The sequence below is a fragment of the Oncorhynchus mykiss genome, chromosome 1, assembly GCF_057628025.1.
Source record: "Oncorhynchus mykiss isolate SJ-2025 chromosome 1, ASM5762802v1, whole genome shotgun sequence".
In the NCBI taxonomy this organism is placed as follows: Eukaryota; Metazoa; Chordata; class Actinopteri; order Salmoniformes; family Salmonidae; genus Oncorhynchus; species Oncorhynchus mykiss.
In genome coordinates, this window is record NC_143022.1 from 53,389,428 (window position 1) to 53,413,959 (window position 24,532).

The window sequence follows — 24,532 nt, forward strand, 5'->3', positions numbered from 1 at the left end:
CTAGAATGCTTTTCCAACAGTTTGGAAGTAGTTCCCACATATGCTGAGCACCTGCTGGCTGCTTTTCCTTCACTCTGCGGTCCAACTCATCCCAAACCATCTCAATTGGTTTGGGATCGGGTGATTGTGGAGGCCAGGTCATCTGATGCAGTTTGGAAATAGTTCCCACATATGCTGAGCACCTGTTGGCTGCTTTTCCTTCACTCTGCGGTCCAACTCATCCCAAACCATCTCAATTGGTTTGGGATCGGGTGATTGTGGAGGCCATCACTCTCCTTCTTGGTCAAAGAACCACACATGTGGAGGTCATCCGTTCACCTACTCTGCGTCACCTACTTTGTCTGTCCAGAGCTCGTGTTTCTTGGCCCAAGCAAGTACTTTCTTCTTATTGTTGTCCTTTAGTAGTGCTTTCTTTGCAGAAATTCGACCATGAAGGCCTGATTCATGCAGTCTCCTCTGAAAAGTTGATGTTGAGATGTGAATTTATTTGGGATGCAATTTCTTAACTCTAATGAACTTATCCTTTGCAGCAGAGGTAACTCTGGGTCTTCCTTTCCTGTGGCGGTCCTCATGAGAGCCAGTTTCATCATAGCGCTGGATGGGTTTTGCGACTGCCCTTGAAGTCTCTTTCAAAGTTCTTGAAGTTTTCCGGATTGACTGACCTTCATGTCCTAAAGTAATGATGGACTGTCGTTTCTCTTTGCTTATTTGAGCTGTTCTTGCCATAATATGGACTTGGTCTTTTACCAAATAGGGCTATCTTCTGCATACCATCCCTACCTTGTCACAACACAACTGATTGGCTCAAAGGGTGGCTACTTTGAAGAATCTCAAATATAAAATATATTTGGATTTGTTTAACACTTTTTTTGGTTATGACATGATTCCTTCCATATGTGTTATTTCATAGTTTTGATGTCTTCACTACTTTTCTACAACATAGAAAATAGTCAAAATAAAGAAATACACCTGAGTAGGTGTGTCCAAACTTTTGACTGGTACTGTACATGGAATAAACAAATACGTCTGCTCATTTGCTGTAATTTTTTGGTTATGTTCAATGGTTTCCTGAAGAAGAAACCATTGGCTCTACCAGCAGCTCATTGAACATCATTCAGCCTTCAGTCACAATGTGAGAGAGAGTAGGCATGGTGGTTTGACGGTGAGTAGCTTGCCACAGCCGGCATATATGAATTTTAAAAAATGTAAACGGTCAAATGTGAAGAAGCGACGTGTGACATACGCCTAGTTTCTTGAGACGGTTCACATTTGTTACATTCTTACTTATGTCTTCAGGTGCTTTCTCATTGATCACTGTCGGTCTCTCGCCAGGCGTTTGTGATCTCCTTCACGTCAGACTTCATCCCGAGGCTAGTCTACCAGTACATGTACAGCCCAGATGGCTCCATGCACGGCTTTGTCAACCACACCATGTCCTATTTTAACGTCTCAGACTTCCAGGATGGTAAAGAACCTATGGATCCTCATCATCTGGGTTACCAGGTGGAGATGTGTAGGTGAGATAACGCACAGCACTTGGTCAACAACTTCGATTTTTGTAATTACAGTGTAATGACCATGTAATGTCTTCATTTTCTGTACCGTAAAATAAATTGTTACCAGTTTTTGTCATGCGTAAAAAATAAATAGTTGTTGCGGTGTCGTCTGTTCCACAGACTTTTGCTATCTGCTTTAGTCTTTGTGATCAGTTGACTCTTGACTCTAGGTATAAGGACTACAGGGAGCCTCCATGGTCCAACACGCCCTATGTGGTCTCTAAAGAGTTCTGGGCGGTCCTGGCCGCCCGACTGGCCTTCGTCATAGTCTTTCAGGTGAGTGAAGGAGAAGTCTCTTTGTAGTTGGTAACACACTTGTCTGCAAGCACTTCTATATGCCTCCCCACCGGAGACTGGAGTTCGATCCCTGTTTCCACCCTCCCTTCCCACTGTGTCTCCCCTCTTCATCTTACTCCATCTGAACTGTCTAAATATAACATGAAAAAAGAAAGAATGCAGTTGATGGAAGTGTACACTTAGTGCCAGATTTTACAGCTACAGTGTATGTATATGAGGTATTCAAAGACACACTCATTTTGCTTTGTGAGATTAGTATACAGCAGGGATCATCAACTAGACTCAGCCGCAGGTCGATTTTATTTTCTTGAGTGGATGGTTGGGGGGCCGGAACATAATTACAAATCATTTGTAGACTGTAAATTGACCGCAAGATGGCCTAACAGATATATTAGACTTAAACATAATTTCGCATCTTGCTTACATTTGTATATGATCGCATGTGTTTCTCTATTATGCGTGGGAATACCTGAGAACATATTTCCCGAATTAAAATCACTTGGAGATGATTTCCTGGTGTTTTTACAGTCTTTTATTTATTTACAGTCTTTCTTTTTGAACAAGTTTTTGCTCAAAAACATGGGGGGACAAATAAAACCACACCCACAGGCCACCAGTTGGGGAACCCTGGTATACTTCCTGTTTCCTGCTGGTTGACCAATGACATGCTGTCTCTCCACTTCCTGTAGAGTGTGGTAATGCTGATGAGTGACTTAGTGGACTGACCAAATATTATTAAATATTAAATAAATATTGATGTCATTAGTGCGTCAATAGAAAATATGTTAGCTAACACATTTACAATTATATGGGAAAAGAAAGTGAATATTCTTTAGGCAAAAGATATTTGAAAAGTTCATACCTCTCTTCCCTCCCTGTAGAACGTGGTGATGCTGATGAGTGACATCGTGGACTGGTTGATCCCAGACATCCCTAAAGACATCAGCCTTCAGATCCACAAGGAGAAGATCCTGATGGTGGAGCTGTTCATGAAGGAGGAGCAGGGCAAGATGCAGTTCATAGACAGCATGACTCCTTGTGACGGCAAGGGGCGCAACAACCACGCCCCTATAGCCCGCTCGCGCTCCATCCCACACACACACAGTCACACGCACGCCAACAACTTCTAGCAGCTCCTATAAGGTGTAGCCTTGCTAGCTAAGCCAAGGGTTACTACTCTATGTGTCTTTATCCATGTCCAGACATTCCGTAGAAAGGGAGAAGTGTTCCCTTCAAGACGTTGTCGGAGGCCGAACTACGAGAAACAGAAACAGTCCCCGTGCACAATGCCTTCCTGTCAAACCATTCAGTGAATAACTAACTAGCTAACTGCCAACCAGATAACGAACTGCCAGCCAGTGGGGTCATGGTTTTGAGGGATGATCTTAAATGTGGCGGACCATACCATATTCAGAGCAGCCAGAGAAGAGAGAAAATGTTTGTTTAAAATGTTCTTTACGTGCTTTACGTTACAGCATATCTGGCATCCGAGGTATTTCGATGTTTGCCTCTTTATAAACAGGATGTAGATTATACATAATCCTTTTACTCTTACGACTCAACCATATCCATGGTGCAACCGTGCGAATAACCACTCTCATAAACGCTAAACTTTGTATTCAATTCTTACACAACATTAATGAACAATTATTTTCTTTACCTAGATTTTTTTTTATTTGTATTTTTAACTATAAAAAAAACTAACTTGGATATCTTGAAATGTATGTGTGTAGAGCAAAGGATATCATCTTAAATGGGTGACAGGTTTTTGTATGTCTTTGATTCAAAGATCTCAAATGTTTTTAGCTACCAAGCACACAGTTGAGCATGGTTGATACATCACCTGGTTGTGGGCTCCCATGCTATCATATAGCAAAAGCTGTTAGTAGAGTATTTTATTGCGTTACAGTATTCAAGTAAAATAGCAATGTATGATGACTAGAGTGCTGCTAAACATAGTGAAATACGTTGAATCACTTTAGTTCAGAATATATACGACTTAGCAGTGTTGTAAGAATATACCCCTGTTGTAACATGTACAGTTCAGGAAAACCTTTCTCTGCCACAAGACATACATTATACTATGTGACTTCTACGCTTCAAAGCCAATCAGGATATTCTCTTACATGTGGAGCAATAATAATGAAACCTTTCAGTTGTACTTAAAATTGTATATTGTTTACACTTACTTCTGTCTACTGGATATACTAAGAAATATAATATTTCTCATTCTTTACTTGCCTTTCTTCAGAGGACAAGGACACTTTGATCCTTTTATATGTCAAACTAATGTCTTCATACAAAATGAGAGTAATTTCATAGCAGCATATTTTACTGTATTGATACCGACTATGTTGTAAATCATTTTGATGTGATGTTGAATAAATAATGCATTAAATTGAATGTAAACAACAATGTGGTATGGCTATTGAGTGCTGTCATGTTCTTAGGCTTGGGAGAGAAATGTAATTCCAAAAAGGATTGTGGCCTTTGCAGTAACTTAGAATTTAAAAATAGAGTATCGGTATCAAATGCAATAGAATCTCGTTGAACCTAGTTTGTTTAAACAGTGTTTTTTATTCGACATTCAACGTTCAAATACACAACACAGCCAAAAGTATGTGGACACCTGCTCATCGAACATCGCATTCCAAAGTCAAGGGCTTTAATATGGAGTTGGTCCCCCCTTTGCTGCTATAACAGCTTCCACTATTCTGGGAAGGCTTTCCACTAGATGTTGGAACATTGCTGCAGGGACTTACTTCCATTCCGCCACAAGAGATTAGTCAAATCGGGCACTGATGTTGGGTGATTAGGCCTGGCTTGCAGTCAGCATACCCATTCATCCCAAAAGTGTTCAATGGGGTTGAGGTCAGGGCTCTGTGCAGACTAGTCAAATTCTTCCACACTGATCTCGACAAACCATTTCTGTATGGACCTCGCTTTGTGTATTCTGAAACAGGAAAGGGCCTTCCCCAAACTGTTGCCACAAAGTTGGAAGCAAAGAATTGTCTAGAATGTCATTGTATGTTGAAGTGTTAAGATTTCCCTTCACCGGAATTAAGGGGCCTAGCCTGAACCATGAAAAACAGCCCAGACCATTATTCCTCCTTCACCACACTCTACAGTTGGCACTATGCATTAGCATTCTCCTGGCATCCGTCAAACCCAGATTCATCCGTCTGACTGCCAGATGGTGATGCGCGATTCGTCACTCCAAAGAACGCTTTTCCACTGCTCCAGAGTCCATTTGCGGCAAACTTTACACCACTCCAGCCGACGCTTGGCATTGTGCATAGTGCTCTTAGGCTTGTGTTCGGCCATGGAAACCCATTTCATGAAGCGATGAACAGTTCTTGTGCTAACGTTGCTTCCAGAGGCAGTTTGGAGAGTTGCTCCTAGACGTTTCCACTTCACAATAACAGCCCTAACAGTTGATCGGGGCAGTTCTAGGAGGGCAGAAATTTGATGAACTGACTTGCTGGAAAGGTGGCATCCTATGATGGTGTCCTGTTGAAAGTGACTGAGCTCATCAGTACAGGCCATTCTGCTGCCGATGTTTGTCTATGGAGATTGCATGGCGGTGTGCACAATGTTATACACCTGTCAGCAATGGGTATGGCTGAAATAGCCGAATCCACTCATTTGAAGGGGCGTCCACATACTTTTGGCCATAGATTGTACCTGCTATATATAGTAACATTTGTAAATGTAAGAGTGCCGTACATCATTTGATAACATAATCAAAACGGTGTTTACCAAATCCTATTGTAACTTACTATCCTACCAAGCCAAGCCAGTCAAGGATCCTAGACACTTTGCAGTGTTCTGGAACCGGTGTTATTTGAGATAGGCCAGGCCTGACCCAGGACAGGACAGATAGTTTTAATGGAGCTTTCAGGAGATGGAACTCAGAGGAAGCACTTCTTGATGTAAATAAAGGGAAATGTTCCATTTCAGCCTACAACGGAACTTCCTCTCCTTGGCTTGATAGCACTCATGACATTTTTTAAGACGAGACAAAAGAAGCAACTTTAACTGGAAATCGTACCCAAAAATCAGAAACGGACTGTGAAGAGATATATATTTTCAGACTTTAGACTAAACTTACTTTTTGGAGGAAAATACAAAATCTTTTCTGAAATAAAGCAAACTGATAGAATTCTGGATCTTCCCAGAAGTTGTTTTTTCCAATCACTAGTTAGGTTTCCATCCAATTGGCTTCAGATTTTCCTGTGGATATTCTAAAATCCGCAAAAATAAAATATGCAAATGTTCCATCAAATTGACTTGTTGCGTGATGAGATAGGCTAGTGGAACGAATAAAGAGTATCATAACTTACACTCAACAAAAATATAAACGCAACGTGAAATATTGGTACCATGTTTCATGAGCTTAAATTAAAGATCCACAGAAATGTTCCATACGCACCAAAAGCTTATTTCTCTAAAATGTTTTGCACAAATGTATTTTAGTGTGCATTTCTGCTGTGTCAAGATAATCCATCCGCCTGAAAGCTGTGGCCTATCAAGAAGGTGATTAAACAGCATTATCATTACACAGGTGCACCTTGTGCTGGGGACAATAAAAGGGTGCTCTAAAATGTGCAGTTTTGTCACACAACACAGTGCCACAAGTTTTGAGGGAGCGCGCAAATGGTATGCTGACTGCAGGAATGTCCAACAGAGCAGTTGACAGAACATTGATTGTTAATTTCTCTACCATAAGCTGCCTCCAACATCGTTTTAGAGAATTTGGCAGTACGTCCAACCGGCCTCACAACCGCAGACCACATGTATGGCGTTGTGTGGGCGAGAGGTTTGCTGATGTCAACATTGTGAACAGAGTGCCCCATGGTGGCGGTGGGGTTATGGTATGGGCAGACATAAGCTACTGACATCGAACACAATTGCATTTTATCGATGGCAATTTGAACGCACAGAGATACCGGGATGAGGTCCTGAGGCCCATTGTCATGCCATTCATCCGCCACCAACTCCTCTTGCATGATAATGCACTGCCCCATGTCGCAAAGAGCTGTACACAATTTCTGGAAGCTGAAAATGTCCCAGTTCTTCCATCGCCTGCATACTCATGAGACATGTCACCCATTGAGCATGTTTGGGATGCTCTGGATCTACCTGTACGATAGCGTGTTCTTGTTCCTGCCAATAGCCAGCAACTTCACACAGCCATTGAAGAGGAGTGAGACAACATTCCACAGGCCACAATCAACGGCCTGTTCAACTCTATGCGAAGGAGATGTGTCGTGCTGCATGAGGTAAATGATGGTCACACGAGATACTGTCTGGTTTTCTGATCCACACCCTTACCTTTTTTTAAAAGGTATTTGTGACCAACAGATGCATGTCTCTATTCCCAGTCATTTGAAATCCATAGATTAGGGCCTAATGAATTGATTTCATTTGACTGATTTCCTTATATGAACTGTAACTCAGTAAAATATTTGAAATCATTGCATGTTGCGTGTATATTTTTGTTCAGCATATTTCATATGTAGCCTAATAAACTGTATGCTTTCCATAGTCGTAATGGGAGGACCACACGACTCCAGCTTTACTTCGATATGATGGATATTATATCAATATTTCTACCGCAATATCCGGCATAATTCATTTTACCGACACAAAAGGATCTCACCTTGTCTAGCGTATTTTGTTTTTGTAGACATTTGGAAAGTTTATTGACAAATTTGCTATTTCCATCAGGGCTGTTGTAAAAATGTTTATCCAACATATACTTTACTGGAATGAAAAGGTTGGACGGAAACCTGCTAATACTAATTTAGCTCCAAAATATTTATGCTTTCAAATGTTTTGCCAAAACCTAATGCTCAGCCTTATGGTATAGTAACAGTCATCTTTGAATGAAAGCAAATACCTCTTTGTTTGTGTGTGTGTTTTTCTTTTTAAACGTTTTTTCAATATTCCTGCACCCATGTGGTATGTTAGGGTGGCTTATCTAACTCACTATGGCCAAGTGTCTGGTGGCTTATCTAACTCACTATGGCCAAGTGTCTGGTGGCTTATCTAACTCACTATGGCCAAGTGTTTGGTGGCTTATCTAACTCACTATGGCCAAGTGTCTGGATGACACACTACCTGCTCCTCTATGCACAGCTGGCACAATGCATATACTGTACTGTGTATGTACTGCTTTATTCCTTATAACCACTAGATGGTAACAGTGGTCTTTATACAGTAATCTCTTCATCATTGCCAGTGTGGGGCATACAGGTAACTGCCAAAATAAAGGAAACACCAACATAAAGGGTCTTAGTCGGGCGTTGGGTTACCCCAAGCCCAGGGCAACTTCAATGCCCTTGGTATATATTCTACATGTGTCTAGAACTGTATTGGAGGGATGCGACACAATTTGGGGTTTTGTTGATGGTGGTGGAAAACCGCTGCTCCAGAATCTCCCAGTATTCAATTGGGTTGAGATCTGGTTACGGAAGCCCCGTTTGTTTATACCTGGTTCTAACTTGCATCCTTTGTCCTGATCTGGTTCTGATTCTGATTGTGCCCACATCTTTTGACTGATGTAGATAATCAAAAGACACATTGTGATCTGATTGTGATCAGATCAACCTGCCCACCTCCGGAGGTAGTCAGACACGCATTGTGTCTGGATATCTTACGAGTGTAGATAGAGAAACCATTTAAATCATCCTTATTCTGCACTCTAAAATCATATTATGTGTCTAACAATAAATAAACAAATACATTTTTTAAAGAATAGCTGTGAAATAATTTGCATAAAGGAAGGGACCAGGATATCTGGTCACAATGCAGACACAGTGGACGGATAACAGACACATTTTAATACCATGTGTAGACACATTTCTGGAAATGTGGGCACGATCAGAATGTAGACAAGTTCAGGACAGAGAACCCATGTCAGCGCCCGGTATGAAAGGGGCTTAAATCACAGAGATCTCTTCTTCTAGCCATGGTAGCCAAAATAATGGTCAACTGGACATTTTTATACAAGCCCCTTAATTCACTCAGGAACCATTCCTGTTTGGATGCACCTGCTTTCAATGTACTTTGTATCCCTCATTTACTCAAGTGTTTCCTTTATTTTGGCAGTTACCTATATGTCTATGTGTTGGAATCTGAGCCATAGTTTAGCATTCTGAAAAGGCTTATGTATATCTCTAGTTCTGTTTAGGATTATTAAATCATTTACTATGCAAAATATTTTCTTAGGTATTGTCACCATATTTCATTGAACAAAGTACAGTTGAAACTATAGTTCTGTCGCTGAACAGATTTATAACACTGTAGTAACAGAAAACTGCATTCACCTATTTTACCAGTAGGGGTCCTCATCCAATCATCCTACAAAGCATCCAGGTAGATGCTCCTTGGTCCATCGAAGAGGCTCCTTGTGACGCATCACTTGTTGTGCCCCCTCATGGGAACCTCCAGGAGGGCTGAGTACCCCCTTCCTTGCAAACCCCCCCCCCATAGCCCTCCCAAACACACACCACACACGCACACACCTATTCCCAATACATCATCCAGCACCCAGAGAGAGAGAAGGCCCCTCTGAAGATAGACCAGTGGGCGAAAACTTGGCCTGGGTGACCGACCAAATGGGCCCTGGATGGGGCCTATTCAGATCAGGGGTGACAAGCTGCCATGGTGGGGATACCCCCAGCCGGTGCTCTTCGCAGGCCTCCTGGGTGGTTCTCTGCATCTCATAGTGAGGTGCAACCCTCGCCTCCGGCCCCTGCCTCTACTCTGTTGATGACACAGAGGGAGTTCTGATACAGAGCACGTAGGGAGTTGTGTTTATGACAACATAGGGAGACCTGAGACTGAGCATGCAAGTAGGTTGGGAGTCCTTGGTATGACACGGTAGGAGTTCCCTGTGTGAGCATGTAGTGAGTCCTCAGAGTCCTGAGAGCACACAGGGAGTCCTTTGACTCCTTTAGGGAGTACAGAGACAGCACAAAGGCAGGGAGTCATGTTTTGACCAGATAGGAAGTCCTCAGTGAAAGCACAAAGGAGTCCCTTTATTAACCATGTAGGTAGGGAGTCATGGAGGGGAAGACCTAGGGAGTCCTATGACTGAGAAGGTAGGTAAGGTAAGTCCTGTGTATGATAACAAAGGAGTCCTGACTGCGTAACTAGGACGTTTTACTGGAGAAGACCTTGGAGTCTTGTGTGAGAAGATGTAGGCCAGTATGTCTTCCTAGGGAGTCATTGGAGGGGTGAGTTCAGATTTCACCGCTGCCACCAATTATTGTAAGTGGAAATGTGGAGGCGTGGGGTAGTGTTGGATCTGGTCAGGCTAGTTTTCTATTTGGGAGTTATCCAAAGATTCTCACTAAACCATGTGAAGAGCATAACAAATGCCATTTAGCAGACACTTTTATCACTTGCAACAGTCATGTCTGCTTAATTTTACAAGTCCTGAACCCACTACCCTGGAGTTACAAGCACCTTGCTCTGCCAACTGATCTACAAAGGACCACTTTCAATCCATTGTGTCCAGCGCATGGATTATAGAAAACAATATTACACTATTTTGCAATGAAGGCCAACAGTAGCCTCAACAGCACTCTGTAGGGTAGCCCAATGGTGTAGCCGGAGGACAGCTAGCTTCTGCCCTCCTCTGGGTACATTGTCTTCAATACAAAATCTGGGAGGCTCATGTTTCTCACCCCTTCCATAGACTTACACATTAACTATGAGAACTTCTGGAGGACGTCCTCTAAACTATCCGAGCTCTTGCAGCATGAACTGACATGTTGTCCACCCAATCAAAGGATCAGAGAATTAATCTAATACCGAAAACATACAGTAAGTTACAGCTAGCTAGCACTGCATAAAATATGGTGTGTACTTAACTCAAAGAGGGAGAAAGACAATAGTTGAACAGTTTTGAACAAATTAATTTCTTCCATAATGAAGGAGAAGCAAGTTAGAGAGATTTCATAATTTCTTTTCACTTTTAGTTTCACTTACTTAGCTAGCAAATGCAGCTTCTCAAACAACCTGCTCAAACAGAGGGATGCTATGTTAGCTAGCTGGCTATGACTAACAAACACAACACCTGGAACTCTTCCAAGTCAAGGTAAGCTATTGGTTTTACTAGTTTATTGCCACCAGAGCCCACCGGTGTAAGTGCTTAACTGCTCAATGACTGTTCATTGTAACATTACTGCATGATTGTAGCTAGTTTACTAACACGTTAGTTCTAGTATCTAGGTTGACTATGACGTTACTTCAGCTAATATGGTGTAGGCTGTGTGTAGTGGTTATGATATTGTTTGGCTTGGAAAGGTTTTTTCATCTGGTCACATACAGCTGATGTGTTGTGCATTGAAGTCCACAAGCGAAGGGAAAAGTTGAGAGGAGGAGAGTGCATAGATGCGAGAAGCAATACAACATCGTTGCTATGATAGTGAACTGTCTTTATGTGTGATGGATGGTGTATAAATTCCATCAATTCTGTTGAAAAAAAATGATGTAGCGTAAGGAAATGCAACGAAATGGGGACAAACACCTGAATTTGTCTAGTAGAAACTCTCATTTTCAACTGTTGGACTAGTGATTACACCCTAGATCAGCTAGGTGCAGGCAAGAGTGTGCAAGGCGGTATTGAATGTGTCACTGTGTCACCTCAATTTTTTTCTCTCGGCCTATGTGCACCCACGTTGTAAACTTTCATTCATAGGCTAGGTTGTAGCAACCTCATGATGGGTATAGGGAAAATTTGAGTATCATGTAGTAGCCTAAACCTATCGTTATTACATTGAACTGGGTGAATGGAACATGAGTGACAGCCATCCAATATGTTGTAATAGAAATAAGGCCATGGTCATGGAAAAAATAAATCGTCCTCCCTCATCTTAAACGGCACCGACCGCCACTGGGCTAGAGATATACTTAACGTCTAGATCCTTATTATTGACGACCACCACTACGGTACAATAGCCTATACTGATCCAGTTACAGTAGAACTCTGGTTTTCATTCTTCCCCTCTAATCAGGGACTGATTCAGACCAGGGACACCAGGTGATTGCAATTAACAATCAGATAGAAACAAAAAAACAGAAGTGTTCCAACCCTCCAGGACTCTAATTGAACAACCCTGCTATCCTGTGTGTACAATATCAATGTCTAAAACTTAGCAACTTTTTCATCCTCAACTATTTCCAGTTCTTTGAAACCTAGTGACTGTGAATGACTAACTATGTCCTATAACGTTGGGCCCTGTGGCTGTATTGAGTCTGTTCGAGCATACGTATTTCCACCAACAAATTGAGTCAGACAAATAAATATATGCACCAGAAGGAGGGAGAGGCTGATTTTCCCAGACGTGGGCTGCGTCAGAGAGGGGTAAAGAGCAGCGGTAGGTCCTCACATCTCCCTGGGACTTCCATTTGAAGGCTGACAGGGGAGGGCTGGTCCTCCTGAGCGGGTCGACAGCATCAGGATGGGAACTGTGTTATAACATCAAACAGATCAGGCCAGCCTGTCACTGTAAATAATAATGTGTTCTTAACTGACTTGCCGAGCTAAATAAAGGTTAAATAAATCAAATAAAGACCAGAGAGATGATAAGGACAGACACCGACGGGGGAGATCCTGCTGAGACTGAAGCTGTCCTAATATGGACACTGTAGATAAGGTTTTGGTGACGATCGAAGCTGCCGGAGCTTTCATAAACACTTTCCCCCTACAGACTCACGTCACTCCAGTGTTAGCAAAGCCACTGGTCTTGCGTAACAGGTCAACATGCTCACTGACCAACTGACCGAACACTAAACCTGCATGTTAGGTTTGATCATATTGCATTCGTGATGCATGTTAAATCATTTGATTGCAGGTAAAGCTATTCGTAGAAATGTTACGGGGGAAAAAAACATGTTTATTCAAACGTTTTATTTAAATAATGCGCAAATCTAAGATAATACAATTTCTACAAAATTGTGACATTCTTTACACTCACACACCTATGCACATACTCAAGAGACATTTACTCATATACACACATTTAGTACTAAAGCATTGGTACATATTCAGAGCACATGGAGGGTGACTAATGCCCAACACTGGTTGGTGGTGAGTCACTATTCCCACAGCACAGCTTTACATTCTCCTCTCCTCACACATATACGTACAACACGGAAGCACACGCAGCCACCGTCAGCCACCCTGGTGCACTGACCTATACAAAATGGTGGCAGACCAGAGTGGCTTGGCCAACCGAACAGTCCTAATGCCAGCAGAGTGGACATGGAGCGCCCTGAGGCTCTCTGTAACCCGCTGAGGTCATTTCCTGCCATTTCCCCCAATGTAGTGCTGCAGCCTGAACTGCCCAGGGTTCCAACCTTGGGTTCAAATATTATTTTTTATTTCACTTTGAGCGTCTGATCTAATGCTGTCTCTTTGAATACTTTTTGAACCCAGGTCTGCAGGTTCATTCCCCTTTCACGGTGTCTCTGAGCCGCAGGTAATACCGCCTCATACAGAGACGGGGCTGAAGGTGTTAAAATGATTCACTGCTGACATTTAAAATATATCAGGGACCAAATTGATGTGCTGCAACATTCTCACCAGACTAATTTCAAATGGTGTTTTACGTCATCACATTTCTGAAGCTCCTGTGCTCATCGAACTAGCACATTCTCTAACTATAATTACACTTTGTAAAATGAAAATGACTATCACCAAAGTCTAAATGACAGCAGTGAAAGCTACGGTGTCACAATGCGAGGCCATCATTGCAAATACGAACTTAACTGACATGCCTGGCTAAATAAAGGTTAAATAAATAAATAAAATAAAATTGGGTCCACTTTAAGACACATACAGCCGACGGCTCATGACTCATAAGCGCTCTATTTTTAGAGTGCATTGACCAATCACATTACCTGTCCTGTGCACTGAGGGAATATGTTAGCAAAGTCTTCTCCCCTAAACTGACCTAAATAACACCATCCCAAACTGCAGAAAGACTACAAACTAACATAAAACCTCTACTGAACATGTTGTACTTGATAAGATGGTGGGATGGTGGGATGGCCAGATAGGATGGCTGATGTTTTATGGGCTCTTAACCAACCGTGCTATTTTGTAAGTTTTTTTGCATTGTTTGTAACTTATTTTGTACATTAGGTTGCTGCTACCGTCTCTTAAGACCAAAAAGAGCTTCTGGACACCAGAACAGCGATTACTGGCCTCGAATTGGATGAAGAACTTTTCTTTAATGAGTCGGACGAGAGGGATTTACTCCAGACACCCGAACAGGCCCTTATCCCCGTCGTTCGCAGGTGAAAGAGACGGAGGTTTCATGGAAGGAGATCGGGGTGCCTTGTGAGGATCCGGCGACGAGCGGCTAATCTGCCTTTGCCATCGGTACTATTGGCCAACGTACAATCGCTGATAAGAAAGTGGACGAACTGAAAACACATATATTCTACCAACTGGACATTAAAAACTGTAATATCTTATGTTTCACCGAGTCGTGGCTGAACGACGACATGAATAACATACAGCTGGCAGGTGATACACTGTATCGGCAGGATAGAACAGCAGCCTCTGGTAAGACAAGGGGTGGCGGTCTGTGTATATTTGTAAACAACAGCTGGTGCACAATAACTAAGGAAGTCTTGATGTTTTGCTCACCTGAGGCAGAGCTGTAGCTGTAGACCACACTATCTACCTAGAGCGTATATTCTTCGTAACTGTCTATTTACCACCACAAACCGATGCTGGCACTAAGACCTCACTCAATGAGCTGTACATGGCCACAAGCAAACAGGAAAACGCTCATCCAGAGGCGGCTCTCCTAGTGGCCGGGAGCTTTAATGCAGGGAAACTTAAATCAGTTTTACCTCATTTCTACCAGCATGTTAAATGTGCAACCAGAGGGGGAAAAAAAACTCTAGACCACCACCATAGCACTCATGTCTGCAGCCACATCAGCACCATTATCCCAGAAACCCTAGACCCACTCCAATTTGCTTTACCGCCCCAACAGATCCACAGATGATGCAATCTCTATTGCCCTCCACACTGCCCTTTCACAGGCGCATGTGACAAACACAATTTGATTTCATTTTGTATTGATGGCTTCCTTTTAAAAGGTTCTCTGGATTTTTCACTGTGGAATATGGACCCCGTCTCCAGTTTCATATCTAACATCCTACAGTCACATATTTTATAAACTCGCAACATGAGGCAGTTCATAATGGTGTGCAAATTTGTTTATTTAAGTTGGCATAGCAGCAGTCCCAAGGACAGCGGTCTTGGGACTAGACTACAAAGTGAGGCAATACCACAAAAAACACAGTAGATGGCAGTGTTTTTACTTTTCACTTTCACTTTCACAGCACAGATGTAGGATTTCATAAATGGATTGTTGCAGTGTGAGTTACACTTGCTTGTAAAGACAGCTATAACTGTTTTTGACATCCATCTTATAACTTGAATGAAAAAAACACTGGATTGACTTTTCGCATGTGCAAATTTGATCAACAAGAGCGTAATAAACTTGGTCTTTCCATGAAAAGAGTGCCTTTTGAGTCACCTTGATTTTTTTCAGTAGAAATGGTGCAACAATATTGAATTTTATACTTAATTAAGTGCCCTGTAACATAGATATTTATATAGATATTTATATTATAAAAAATGTCCTTCCTCATGTTTTCCATCTAGGAAGATTTTAACCCACTTAACCCCACATTTCCACAAGTTTGTTGCTTTGACAAAGTCATTTCAGAATTGTGTTTGGTTTTGTTTTGAAACTTGCATTCAATTGCCCATCCCTGTTGCACACGACAAGCTTCCATTCCCCATGTCACAAGGGGATTCGTGGCTCATTTAATGGGGCGGTGCAGTCGAAAATGTGATTTCCAGTTTATTAGGTACGCCGCCCTGTTCACGAAAATGGTTTGCTTCTACAGATAGTGAGTCACGTGGCCATGGCTATATAATACAGGCAGAGAGTCATTCAGTTACTGTTCGATTAAATGTTAGAATAGGCAAAACCAGTGACCTAAGTGACTTTGAGCATGGCATGATCGTCAGTGTCAGGCATGCCGGTTCCAGTATCTCAGAAACGTCCGGCCTGGGGACATCGCCAGGCGATATAAGTTTATAGACCAATAACAAAGAGTTTTTTCCCTCTTCTCTGCCAATAACAGCTGGTTTTTCAGGTTTACACATGCCTCCCATTAGGCTCCTCCAATTAGACGCCGCTCTCAGACCATTCCAAAACAGTCCGAGCAAAAATGTTGCTTGAGAAATTGCATTTGCGAAGAAGCTATTTTTGTTTCTTTTTGACAATTTTAATTGAAAACAATCACTGTAAGGTACTTAATCGTTACCCTGCAATGATTTTATATTGAGCTAAAAATGGCTGCATTTGACCTTTAAGATGAACTCTTAATGTAACCTTTTGAGACGGGACAATATTTCTTTCATTAAGTTGAACATATGCTCTTTATGAATTAGGTGAAATAAATTGTTCGTTTTTTTTAACCAAATGACACAACCCAAAGGGCACTCACTATATTGGTGGAGTGACCCAACTAGCCATGTAAGAGACCCAATTATCCAGTGCTTTATAATCCATAGAGATGCTGGTGGTCATAAACATGATTCTGTGAATGTGGAATAAGTTTAAGATGTGAGGAGCAGACAACAGTCTGACTGCAGGACATGAAGGGGAGCCATGCTTTCACTCAAACACAACAACAGTTTGACTCCCAATGCCCAAGCCCAGGGCTACATCTGAGGCAGGGCTGCACCGGGCAGAGCTGTATCAGGACAACCTCCAAAAGGACCAGCCAGACCTCGGTACCTATTCAAAATCATTCAAATACTTTGATCCTTTGCTTTAGTCTTCCCGGAGTGCCAGTTGGAAGGGTTTAGTGAAGTTGTAGGACCATTCTATAGGTTCATTAAGCCAGGCACGGTCAACCAAGCACAAATAAAGTGTTTAAATTATTTGAAATAGTATTTGGACCCAGGTCTGCCCTGGGACAAGGATAATGTTTTTGCCTCCTTTCCTGGTTTTAAACATGATGCATCAGCTTGACAAATGTTATTGGGTATACAAAATAAAAAAGTGCCTTAGATGTCAATTATACATCCTATAGTAACAACATGAGTATAACATTTAATAGGTGTTAAAGCCCCCCCCCCCTGAATATCTTTATGGAGATTCCCAGTACACCATAGATAGTGTTCTTCATAGGATGTTTCATTGTATTGCAATAGCTTTGCAGGCTGTCTTTGTTGTGAGGGGAAAATGGCTGAAGATGGAGCCATACTGGATGGCCGTCGTTTTACAAGCTCCAACCCAACTTTGCCCTTTTGTGATTCTTTTTTGGTTTATTATTTCTTTAGTTTCATGGAATGTATACGCTAATTTTTGTTTTTATAACCGACAACAACTGTTGAACATTAGATCGGAAGTTGCCCCAGTTCTACTTAGGCTTTGACTCATCTGCCCGGGGCTCTCTCTACAATTCCGACCCAATTTCTTTGGCCTACCCAAGAGGAAACGCTGGCATTATAGAGGCAAGAGAGGGGGGATCCTGGTGAGATTAAGGCGGAGGGAAAACCGGCCACCTCTTCCCTCCATTCACTTGATAATAAGATGGATGACCGCCGATCGCAGATGTGCTACCAACGGGACTCTCGGAACTGCAATATTCTTTGCTTTTCAGAAACACAGCACTCGGACAAGATACACCCCCACGGCTATCCAACTCGAAAGATTGTCCGTTCACCGGGCGAACAGGACAGTGTAGTCGGGGAAATCGGGGGGGGGGGGGGGGGGGGGGGGTGTGTTGCCTCTACATCAACTCCGACTGGTGTGCTAATTCCAGCTCGGTGGAAGTGTCAACCCACTGTTCACCTGCCTTGTAATACCTGATGATCAAATGCCGACCCTTCTACCTCCAGCTGTTATTGTGACCGGTATATACATTCCACCTCAGGACAGTAAAAATAAGAAGCAGGTGCCTAAAAACTGTACAAGACTACAAACAAGCAGGAAAACCTACATCCAGAGGCTGCCTTCTGGTTGCCAACTTCCATCAACATCTCTCCAACGTCACTAGGGGCGATAAAGTTCAAGACCACTGCTATTCTACCCACAAGCAAGCATGCAAGGCTCTCCCTCGTCCGCCGTTAGGTTAATCAGATCATGACTTTGTTCACTTGCTTCCTGTTTAAAAGCAGAAGCTGAAACAGGAAGTACCCGTGATTCGCTCAGTTGAGAAATGGTCAACAGAATCAGAGGTTATTCTACAGGATTGCTTTGCTCGTGCTGATTGGTGTATGTTTCAAGACTCCGCTGATAACATTGACGAGCTAACCACCTCCGTCACCGGCTTCATTAGACAATGCATAGGCAATGTTGTACCCTCGGTGACGGTTCGCTGCTTCCCCAATCAAAAGCCCTTGATTAACACAGAGGATGGCACTAAAGTAAAGAACAAGGCTACCGCACACAGAGCTATCTTAGACAACCCTGATGCCACAGCCAAGGACAGGAATAAGTACAATAAGTCCTGCTATGACCTCCGCAGAGTCATCAAACGAGCAAAAGGACAATATAGGGATAAGGTGGAATCATATTACACAGGCTCAAATGGCAGCCGCATGTGGTAGGGGCTATAGTCCATTACTGCTCACAAAGGAAGGCCCAACCGTGATCTGTCCAACGATGCCTCTCTGCCAGACGAACTCAAGTCATTTTATGCACGCTTTGACAACAACAACATCGAGCCTGGGTTGTGAGGACTGTCACCGACCAAGAGGATTGAATGATCTCGCTCTCTGAGGTCAACGTGAGAAGAGTTTTTAATCAGGTCAACACACGCAAGGCAACTGCAGTATTCCAGGGCGAGTTCTCAGAGCATGCGCAGAACAGCTGGCAGGCATATTTTCACCCTCTCCTTGTCCCAGTCTGTAATCCCCACGTTTTAAGATGACCACAATCATTCCTTTTCCTAAGAACTCGAAGGCTTCATGCCACAATGACTACCGCCCTGTAGCACTCACTTCTGTAATCATGAAGTGCTTTTAGAGGCTGGTTATGGCACACATTAACTCCGCCATCCCAGCCACCCTAGACCCACTGCAATTTGCATACCGCCCCAACAGATCATAGACAACGCAATCTCAATTGCTCTTCAAACTGCCCTCACCCACCTAGATAAGAGGAATACCTATGAGAGAATGCTGTTCATTGATTACAGCTCAGCGTTCAACACCATTGTCCCCTCCAATCTCGCTATCAAGCTTAGGACTCAAGGTCTGAACACCTCCCTCTGCAACTGGATCCTGGACTTCCTGACAGGCCGACCCCAGGTGGTGAGGGTAGGCAACATCACCTCTGCCACGCTGACACATAACATAGGGGTTGCTCAGGGGTGTGTGCTTATTCCCCTCCTGTACTCCTTGTTCACCCACGACTGCATGGACACGCACGACTCCAACACCACCATCACGTTCGCTGACGATACGTGGGTGGTAAGCCTGATCACCGGCGACAATGAGTCAGCCTGAAGGGAGGAGGTAAGTGACCAGGCAGTGTGGTGCCGGACCATCAACCTCTCCCTCAACGTCAGCAAGACCAAAGAGCTGATCGGGACTTACAGGAAAAGGGGGGGGGGGGCGACAACGCCCCCATCCAAATCGACGGTGCGGCAGTGGAGCAGGTAGACAGCGTCAAGTTCCTCTGTCTCCAAATCTCTAAAGACTTAAAATTGTCCAAACATACACACGCAGTCGTGAAGAAGGTGGGACAATGCCAGGCTGAAAATGTTTGGCATGGACCCTCAAAACCTCAAAATGTTCTACAGCACTTCCATTGAGAGCACATTGACTGACTGGTCACTGCTTGGTATGGCAATAGCACTGCCCTCGATTGCATGGCGCTACAGGAGGTTGCGTGGACAGTCCAGTACATCACTGGGGCAGAGCTACTTGCCATCCAGGACCTCTGTATCAGCTGGTGTAAAAAGAAGGCCCCAAAAATTGTTAAGGACTCCAGCCACCCAGTCCATAGACTATTATCTCTGCTGCCACACGGCAAGAGGTACCGGTTCATCAAGTCTGACAAGCTCTTGAACACCTTCTATCCCCAAGCAATACGACTGATAAATAGTTAACAAAATAGCTACATGGACTATCTGAGTTAACATCGTATCTTTATGGACCTTTAATTTCAATGTTTGCCCTGTCTCTATGCACACTCACAGGGCCCTTCACACTCACACACACTGTCACTCCAACACACACACAAACACGCCATAATTTGCCCACTTGCTCATAATATGCACATACATGTATACTGACTCTACACACCTGCACAACCACTGACATACAAGCTGCTTTCTACTCTGTGTACCTTACATCCTGTTACCTAGTCCCCTTTACCCCTCTACATACGGTATCTACCTCCATCACTCCAGTATTCCTGCACATTGTACATATGGTATTGGAACTGACTTTAAAAAATGATTCCCTGTATGTAGTATGCTTACTTACTTACTTGATTGTGTATTCCATATTTCTTATTCTTATTTCTCATGTGTTTTTTTCTAGTGATACATTGATATTGATTACTGCATTGTTGGGTTTTGAGTTTGCAAGGAAGGCATTTCACTGTACGTGTGCACGTGACATTAAAACTTGAAAGTTGAAATCTAAAATGTGTGCGCTGTTAGTGTAATGAGTAATAAATAACACGAGTGGATAAACATCTGTCAGTGGATACAGGGTGCCTGGGGCTTCCTGCACACTTTATCACACACAGGGAGAGAGCGAGAGCGAGAGAGAGAGGTCTGCTTCTGAAGACGTAGCCAAGAACCAAACCAATAACACATTAAGACTGCGTGTACAGGGACGTCTCTCTCTGTTTTCCTCTCTCTCACTCCCTCTCTCTCCATAGCAATGGCAGACACTAGGGAGCAGTTCTGGAATATTTGAGATGCAACTAGTGTTAAAGGGATAAGTCACACAATTCATTAACGTGCCTCATATTATGGACACCTAGAAAGTAGTCTTCCCCGAAGAATCAGCAATCCAATATTTTGTGTTTTTTTGTTGCTAAGCCACATGTTGGCTACCTGGACTATTTGCATTGTGTGCCCCCCCCACCCCTCTTTTACGCTGCTGCTACTCTCTGTTTATCATATATGCATAGTCACTTTAATTATACGTTCATGGACATACTACCTCAATTGGGCCGACCAACCAGTGCTCCCGACCAACCGGGCTATCTGCATTGTGTCCCACCCACCACCGCCAACCCCTCTTTTACGCTACTGCTACTCTCTGTTCATCATACAGTGCCTTGCGAAAGTATTCGGCCCCCTTGAACTTTGCGACCTTTTGCCACATTTCAGGCTTCAAACATAAAGATATAAAACTGTATTTTTTTGTGAAGAATCAACAACAAGTTGGACACAATCATGAAGTGGAACGACATTTATTGGATATTTCAAACTTTTTTAACAAATCAAAAACTGAAAAATTGGGCGTGCAAAATTATTCAGCCCCTTTACTTTCAGTGCAGCAAACTCTCGCCAGAAGTTCAGTGAGGATCTCTGAATTATCCAATGTTGACCTAAATGACTAATGATGATAAATACAATCCACCTGTGTGTAATCAAGTCTCCGTATAAATGCACCTGCACTGTGATAGTCTCAGAGGTCCGTTAAAAGCGCAGAGAGCATCATGAAGAACAAGGAACACACCAGGCAGGTCCGAGATACTGTTGTGAAGAAGTTTAAAGCCGGATTTGGATACAAAAAGATTTCCCAAGCTTTAAACATCCCAAGGAGCACTGTGCAAGCGATAATATTGAAATGGAAGGAGTATCAGACCACTGAAAATCTAACAAGACCTGGCCGTCCTTCTAAACTTTCAGCTCATACAAGGAGAAGACTGATCAGAGATGCAGCCAAGAGGCCCATGATCACTCTGGATGAACTGCAGAGATCTACAGCTGAGGTGGGAGACTCTGTCCATAGGACAACAATCAGTTGTATATTGCACAAATCTGGCCTTTATGGAAGTGTGGCAAGAAGAAAGCCATTTCTTAAAGATATCCATAAAAAGTGTTGTTTAAAGTTTGTCACAAGCCACCTGGGAGACACACCAAACATGTGGAAGAAGGTGCTCTGGTCAGATGAAACCAAAATTGAACTTTTTGGCAACAATGCAAAACGTTATGTTTGGCGTAAAAGCAACACAGCTGAACACACCATCCCCACTGTCAAACATGGTGGTGGCAGCATCATGGTTTGGGCCTGCTTTTCTTCAGCAGGGACAGGGAAGATGGTTAAAATTGATGGGAAGATGGATGGAGCCAAATACAGGACTATTCTGGAAGAAAACCTGATGGAGTCTGCAAAAGACCTGAGACTGGGTTGGAAGACAAATCTCCGTCAAGACAATGATCCAAAACATAAAGCAAAATCTACAATGGAATGGTTCAAAAATAAACATATCCAGGTGTGAGAATGGCCAAGTCAAAGTCCAGACCTGAATCCAATCGAGAATCTGTGGAAAGAACTGAAAACTGCTGTTCACAAATGCTCTCCATCCAACCTCACTGAGCTCGAGCTGTTTTGCAAGGAGGAATGGGAAAAAATTTCAGTCTCTCAATGTGCAAAACTGATAGAGACATACCCCAAGCGACTTACAGCTGTAATCGCTGCAAAAGTATTAACTTAATTATTAACTTAAGGGGGCTGAATAATTTTGCACGCCCAATTTTTCAGTTTTTGATTTGTTAAAAAAGTTTGAAATATCCAATAAATGTCGTTCCACTTCATGATTGTGTCCCACTTGTTGTTGATTCTTCACAAAAAAATACAGTTTTATATCTTTATGTTTGAAACCTGAAATGTGGCAAAAGGTCGCAAAGTTCAAGGGGGCCGAATACTTTCGCAAGGCACTGTATATGCATAGTCACTTTAACCATATCTACATGTACATACTACCTCAATCAGCCCGACTAACCGGTGTCTGTATGTAGCCTCGCTACTTTTATAGCCTCACTACTGGTATAGCCTCGCTACTGTATATAGCCTTGCTACTGTTATTGTTCACTGTCTTTTTACTGTTGTTTTTATTTCGTTACTTACCTATTGTTCACCTAATACCTTCTTTGCGCTATTGGTTAGAGCCTGTAAGTAAACATTTCACTGTAAGGTCTACTACACCTGTTGTTTTTGGCGCACGTGACAAATAAACGTTGATTTGATTTGATGTTAGCTGGAGAGTCACTGAATATAAATCAATGGAAGTAGTAAAAAAAAAAAAAACGTTTGATTACACTCCAAATATCAAGCCTGAATCCCAAACAGATTGAATTGAGCAGCTGGGAGAATCTTGGGTCGTTGAACTGAAGCCACACGACAAGTGATGAAGTCCAAGAGCAAACAATGTCCTCAAAGGTCGCCACCCACAAGTGTTCACGAAGGTGACTGCAGTGAAGATTTAGATGAAGTGATCTGTTTTCAGTCCTCAACATTCCTTGGTACGAAACGTGCCAGAATAAAAGGTCATGAGGGAGCAGACAGTAAACTACAGTGGTATGTACGGGAGTATGAAGCAGCATGTTGAGTATGAAATGTGCCATCTCACAAGAAAACCCAAGTGATTTAACAGCTGGATTTCGACAAAGAGTACTGTCTCTATTGCCCTGGCAAGAAAGGGCAGCAATCCAAAAGACTCCCTACGCTGCTGTTGACATATTCTAAATATGGTCCGTATTATTCTCTATCGTTGTTTATATTCGTTTTCTGTGCCAACCATTTGTGGAATCCGAGGCAGAGTGAAATAAAACCATAATACTTCCAAACCGCAGAATGGTAGACCTTAGCACACTGTTGTGAAATGTGGCTTCCTTTGAAAGCTGTGAACAATTTCTGGCATGCGTACTTGCATTCAACCTCCTCTTCTTTCAGTGTAGCCAAGAGGGTCATTCTCTCGCTTACAGCTGCTGAAGCAGAGGGACTGTGTGACGCATATTGTTCAAACTATTATGTAGGTGGCTGTTGTAAAACCAACCAGAAACCATTGTAGGTGGATCAGTATAGAAATCCCTGTAGGTGGCTCAGTATAGAAATCCCTGTAGGTGGCTCAGTATTCTCAGCAGACTAAAAGAGCAGACCAACTGGGCACACCACGTCATCTCAATGGATAATTGGATAATTGGGATAATTGTGGATAATTGTGTAATATTTGGTTGAGACGTTGACCAATGAGACTACAATGAAACCTACATTCCAAAAGTTAGTTTCATTTCCAATGTGTTATCACTATGCTTTTCAACCATTCGAAAGCACAGCAAAGTTCAAATGGGAATACAATGTCAGACAGTTTGTATATTTATACAGCAGATTGACGTTTATTCACAGTGCTTCTTCTAATGACCTGGATTGGAGTTGAGATTACATTCGAAATCCATGGTTCAAGTGATCAATGCTGTTCGAGATTCTGCACAGACTATTACAGCAATTGTAAAGGTCTCCACAGACCTGCAACGACCTATGCATGCTATCTTGAACATGCACGCTTTATATGATCACGTAAGAATAAATGTATAGTTACAGTAATCTCAAAATGTGCCCATGGATGTGTTCCTCATTTTAAAGTTGA

General features: G+C 42.7%; 1 protein-coding gene across 8 annotated transcripts in view; it reads left to right on the forward strand.

The window, feature by feature from the left end:
• LOC110524569 (anoctamin-1) overlaps window positions 1-4,268 on the forward strand; it is a 66,407-nt gene extending 62,139 nt beyond the window's left edge. For all 8 annotated transcript variants that reach the window (XM_036979578.2, XM_090233587.1, XM_090233575.1 and 5 more), the window contains 3 exons: window positions 1,333-1,517; window positions 1,727-1,832; window positions 2,735-4,268. In XM_036979578.2, the coding sequence (XP_036835473.1) occupies window positions 1,333-1,517; window positions 1,727-1,832; window positions 2,735-2,983 (540 nt within the window). In that variant the 3' untranslated portion in view covers window positions 2,984-4,268. The remainder of the gene's footprint in view (window positions 1-1,332; window positions 1,518-1,726; window positions 1,833-2,734) is intronic.
• The last annotated feature ends 20,264 nt before the right edge of the window (window positions 4,269-24,532 follow it).